General features: G+C 45.9%; 1 protein-coding gene across 1 annotated transcript in view; it reads right to left on the bottom strand.

The window, feature by feature from the left end:
- LOC101863405 (NK-tumor recognition protein) overlaps positions 1-5,404 on the bottom strand; it is a 157,673-nt gene that overhangs the window by 75,707 nt on the left and 76,562 nt on the right. Inside the window, exon 3 of the mRNA XM_035973031.1 lies at positions 1,076-3,906. Coding sequence (XP_035828924.1) covers positions 1,076-3,862 — 2,787 coding nt within the window. The 5' untranslated portion in view covers positions 3,863-3,906. The remainder of the gene's footprint in view (positions 1-1,075; positions 3,907-5,404) is intronic.

Raw genomic sequence — 5,404 nt, 5'->3', positions numbered from 1 at the left:
AACCCCCCCCCCCCCCCCCCCCCCCCCCCCCAACAACAAACAAACAACAATAAGCACCTCAGCCTAAAAACAGCTCCAAAGATGTTTGTTACAGACATCAGCAACAAATTGAACGTGGTGAAACGGAAATTGCTGACTTAAAAAAAAACCAACTACTGGTTTATATGGAAAATCAGAATTCTGTGCTATTGATCTTTTCTGCACTCCAGCTACCATTACAACCTTTCCACATAACCTTCTTGGAGGCCCAAGGGGCCACGCAAATAAAGAAAATAGACATTCTAATAACTGCCATAGCCAAGACCCGGGTAGCTCCACAAGAATGAATGTTTTCTACCAGTTTAAAAAAACGAAGTACAAATCAGTCAGTGATCAATATTTATCGGATTTGAAAGGCTGCTGTTTACTATCAACGTGTCCAGATGAATGGCGAGGGTAATGGATCCTCATGAAAGTAAGGAAAAGTCGTTGGAAAGTGTTTACATGGATTCACTGAGGGCAAATACTTATCTTATACAGAGAGAGTACAGCATAATCGAGCACAGGTAAATTAACAGTCAAAATTAGGAAATCACAGCTCGCCAGCACATGGACACCGCAACCATCACTTCCACACCTGAATTGACTTAACGCGGATTTTGTAGACATTTTTTTTTCACAGACGCCGCAGCAAGACTATAGTTCATACACATCACAAGTGATAAAACGCAACAGGAAGACCATTGAGCACATACATACTGCCATCTTCAAACAAAGCGGACATGCACAATACATAACATGGAGGAGGCAATGTATTCACAGAAAAGCTAAGCTACAAAAACACTACCAAAACAAATCTACAGGGGACAAATATAAAAAAGGCACCATTGTTCTGTAGAAATCAAGAGACGGTTGGATAACTTCTATCTACCAATAGCCAGATACCATAGGCTCTGCGAGTAAAGAATGCTACCAGAGAACTATACAAGGAAAACATTTTGAAAGAAGTCAAAGTCTGGTTTGAAGAAGTCAAGAAGCGGTTGGGTTATATGTTCTCAGCTAGATGCTAAGGGGATACAAATAAAACGCCACTCACCATTTCGCCGCTCTCTTCTGATTCTGGACTGTCTTTCTCCTCAGTCATTACGGCGTAGGCATCAGCTCTCTTGTTGTGATTGGACAGCGTCGAGATGACGCTTGGTCTCTGGGAACTCTTCGGTTGCTGCACTGAGGTCGCCAGGCTGGCCTGAGACGATGTTGCGTCGTTCTTTATGTTTGATAATCTGTCACTTGTGGTCATGGAAGGTTTAATCTCATTCTTTGGCAAAGTATTGCTTTCATTTCTTGGAGATGTACTGGGTTCAGATATCTTCCCAGGTGTAGTCTTCTCTCCCATCGAAGCTCCATTTGTTTGAGACATTCTCCTGGGGAATGTGTTTTGAACTATAGGCGGCATCGAGCTCATGAGCCGAGCTGCAGCCGCAGATATGATAGAAGCAGCGCTTTCTTTGCCACTAGACAAGGTGGACGGGGACCCGGAGTCGGGAATGATCCCTTGTTTGAGTCGCCTCCACTTGTCAGCTACGGAGGTGGCCACTGGTGTCTCTTCGGATGTACTGGTACGGCCTGTTTGATCCTTGGTGGCTCTGCCTAGAAGGGAAGAGATGCTCCCCGCAATGGAAGCCTTGGAGGCGAAATTTCCAGTTGCTCCCCTCAGAGTGGAAGACGAGCTGGCCGACTCAGAGACATCTACTCGCGATAAAGCATTTGGAGATTCGCGTTGTTCTTTGGATATGTCTGTGGTAGATGGGCTGATTTGCTTGGATCTAACGAGGTTTTCAGTGGGCTTCTTGCCGTCATGTCGATTATCATCACAAGAAGTCAATTTAGTCATTTGGCTAGTCTCACTGTCTTGTCGAGACCGTCTGTTTCCGGAAGATTCTCTCGGTAATGTAGAGTTTTTACTATAGCGATACTCACTGCCCTTTTTGATTTCGCATACCGGAATGTTTTCTGTGCAATTTTCCTCGAAACTCGAATCCCCCCGCCCGCTAGAGGACAGGGATAAGTCTTTGCGTAGAACGTGTCCAGGTACGTCTAAACTACTGTTGCTGATCATCTTAGCCCTATGTCGACGCCCAGATTCTTCATGCCGTGACCTGTGACCATCATCCTCACCATAGCGAGATGGGGAGATATCAGAAAAGCGTGACTGTGAATCGTCCCGACGGGGAGAGGACGAAGAGGAAGCAAATCCCGTGTCATGGTTGGAACGGGAGGAAGAAGAGCGGCGACTGAGGTTGATGTCAGGCTTGCTGAAAGAAATTGTCACGGCTTCATGTTCTTCCTTCGGGGAAGAGGAACGAGGTTGACCCGAAGGCATGGAAGCACGGGAGTAGTTGTGTTCTGAGGCAGACGCAACAGAAGACCTCCGGTAGTCCGATGATATTTCAGAGCGAGCTTGGCTGTGGTGTCTTCTCTGGTGTGTAGGGGAATGATTGTTCCCATTACGTCGTCGAGTATGCTCGCTGTGGTCTTTATTATGACGATCCGAAGATTGAACGCGATGTCTGAGAGAGCTGTTTTCCAGACGGGCGTCAGGGACAGCTCCTGGACCATTGTAACCCTCATCATAGACAGAAATCTGACTGCGCCTTCGGCCCCCGTTAGAAGCGTCGGCATGTCGGTGTCTGTCCCCATGCTGTGATGTCTGACTGTCGCGGCGAGACCGGGAGCTAGAGCCTCGATGGTTTCCCAGATCCTCATCCGCCAGCAAACTCTGACGAGACTCTGAGCGCTTGCGGCTCTGTGTACTGCGGTACGACACTAAGCTTTCTTGATCGTCCTCTCCACCGTCGTCCCTGTAGCTGGAATGACTTATCCTACGTTCTCTACGCTCGCCATGACCACTATTCCTAGGCAATGTCCTTGTTTCATCCACGCCCCGAGGTCTGTCACAGTCGTGATTTCTGTGCTCAAGGCGACTAAAGTCTTCAACCGACTGTCTATTTCGTCTATACCCACGAGACACCTCACCTCTCTCTTCATCCCTCACAGACGAGCTGCTTCGTCGCTCACGAGAGTGCATATCTTTCTCGTCTCTCCGTGTCTGACCACGGCTGTTTCTCCCGTAATGAGCCTCTCCAAAATCTTCTCGATTGTCACCGCGAGACCGTGATTGATGTCTTGCTTCCCGGTGCTCGCTCTGACCATCCCCTCGCTGCTCCTCGCGTCCTCGCCTGCGTCTCGACAAGGAATCACCCTGCCGGGACTGCCCTCTAGAGCTGTCTCTATGGGACGAAGACAGATGGTCGCTTTCTAAATAAGCCCCTCTGCCGTCCTCCACGCTATTCAACGTGCTGTCGCGTTTTCTCAGGGAGTACTCACTCGAACTCTCTGGATCTCGTTCGAGATTCGAGTCTCTTCGTGTGTCTCTGTGTGTCTCTCTATGTGCTTCTCTGTGTGTATCTCTATTTGACTGCTTTCGTCTCCCATCATCCCTCGAAAGCTCCACAGACTCCACACTCCGTTGTCTGTTCATTTTCCCAGCATCATTCCTCCAGTCAGAATATCCGTCCTCTGCCTGTCTCTGTGACCTCCTTCGGCCCGGTGTCTCCGCACCATACCCCTCTGCTCTGTGGGAACCACTTCCAATGTTAACGCCCCCATTGTTCTCAGGCTTTGACGACCGTCCTTCTCGCTCGGATCCCCGTCTTTCTACATCTGAAGTACCCGTGTAATGGTCAGCTCTCCTCTGTGACTTGACTCCTGTAACTTCTGCGCCGTGCCTGGAGATGGTATCGCCACCCTGGTAATGAAGTAGGCCAGCTCCCAGTCGCCCCACACGGCCTACCACAGTACTGCCATCAGATACTGAGCTCATGGTCGTAATATGTACTTCACATGGTACCGATGACGCTATCAGAGCTGTGGAGACAGGCCAAAAGAGGTTCAGTTTAATACTGGTCATCACTTGACAAAGAAAAAGAAATCAAAAGTCAACTTCCTGTTTCTTCGACGGAAAGTAAGGCTCAATAGTGTTCTTTCTACCTTTTTAATACATGCGCAAAATTATAGTTTGAATGGGTATTTCGTGCTTAAAAATAACTAGACAGGATCGACAAATACAGGGTTGATCGGATTAAGGTGAGAGACCAAAGGCTCCTGCCATCTTCAAAGTACAAATATAATGTAAATGTGTATATTTTCATTCACTGTGTACAAGCTCCCACTCATCACACACGAAATTCCAGTGAACCTATGTTGTTTTGTAGCAGGGTTTGTGCAGAGCTAAGGGTAACCCCCCCAAAAAGGAAACCTGTATTAAAGCCATCGACATTCCTTGTTACTTAGTGCACTCGTGAGCAGCTCACACACAACACGTATAGGATGTTTTTTGTTTTTTTTTGGGGGGAGGGGGATAACTTCCAACTAGACACAAATAATTCCTTTTGAAGTTAGGAACCACCGAAGAGAACTGTGTATTTTTATTTTTGCTTTTGCTTTTGTTTTTCAGTCTAGTTTTGTTTTGTTTTGTTCAGTTGACTTTTCCCCCAATCACGTTTAATCACGGCAACAGGAAAACCATAGCAACCTCTTTTGAGTTGTCCACAGACTTTTGGGAAAGAAGCACGACATGTCCTGTCTGGAGTCCCCCGGCTCATTTTACACCTCTGATTTTAAGTGTAGGTATGATTGAGTACCTAGCCCGTTTATGGTGAAAACTAAGACAACAGACAGACGAAAGTGGTGGAAGAAATAAGCATGCTAAAACTACCTGTAACAGAACAGTTCCAAACGCATCCTAACGTAGAAGAGAAAAAAACGTCTGTCAGTATGAATAATCCATACCAGGATTTCTGGTTTGGAATAAAGATTTTTTTCAACAGTGATTATCGCTTTGACGATATGAAAAGTCGAACGTACCATTTATGGACAACGATTAGCAAAGAAATAAATTTATTACCCTACACGGGTGAATGTTCTGAGTTATTCAAAACTCAGCTGGACACACCTCTTTTTGATCTTATTTGTCCCTATTCATTGATTAGTCAATAGCTCCCCACCTCTATAAATACCTTTCCGCACCAAAGTAGTTCCGTAGGTTGTGGCAAACCAAACATATAAAACGATCAAAGTTAAGGAAAAAAAGGAAACAAAATGCAAGGCAATCACGCTTAGTTAGAAACAAGACAGTTCTGTAATGGACGGGAACATAAGTTGGAAAGATCATGAAGTAATTTGATACGCTCAAAAAAATCTCAACAATGTTAATACACACAATAAAGGAAGAAATGGATTGGATCAAAGAATGCTTCAGAATAAAAGATAATACTTTCCTTTGAAAACGACACATTATGTCTAGAAGACGACGAACACTGCTTTGCCGTAGAATGAATGTTATGTTATGTACCTTTCGTACTGC

The sequence above is a fragment of the Aplysia californica genome, unplaced genomic scaffold (assembly GCF_000002075.1).
Source record: "Aplysia californica isolate F4 #8 unplaced genomic scaffold, AplCal3.0 scaffold00025, whole genome shotgun sequence".
In the NCBI taxonomy this organism is placed as follows: domain Eukaryota; kingdom Metazoa; phylum Mollusca; class Gastropoda; order Aplysiida; family Aplysiidae; genus Aplysia; species Aplysia californica.
Note: the sequence above shows the minus strand (reverse complement) of the source record. Positions and strands in the feature narration are given on the sequence as shown.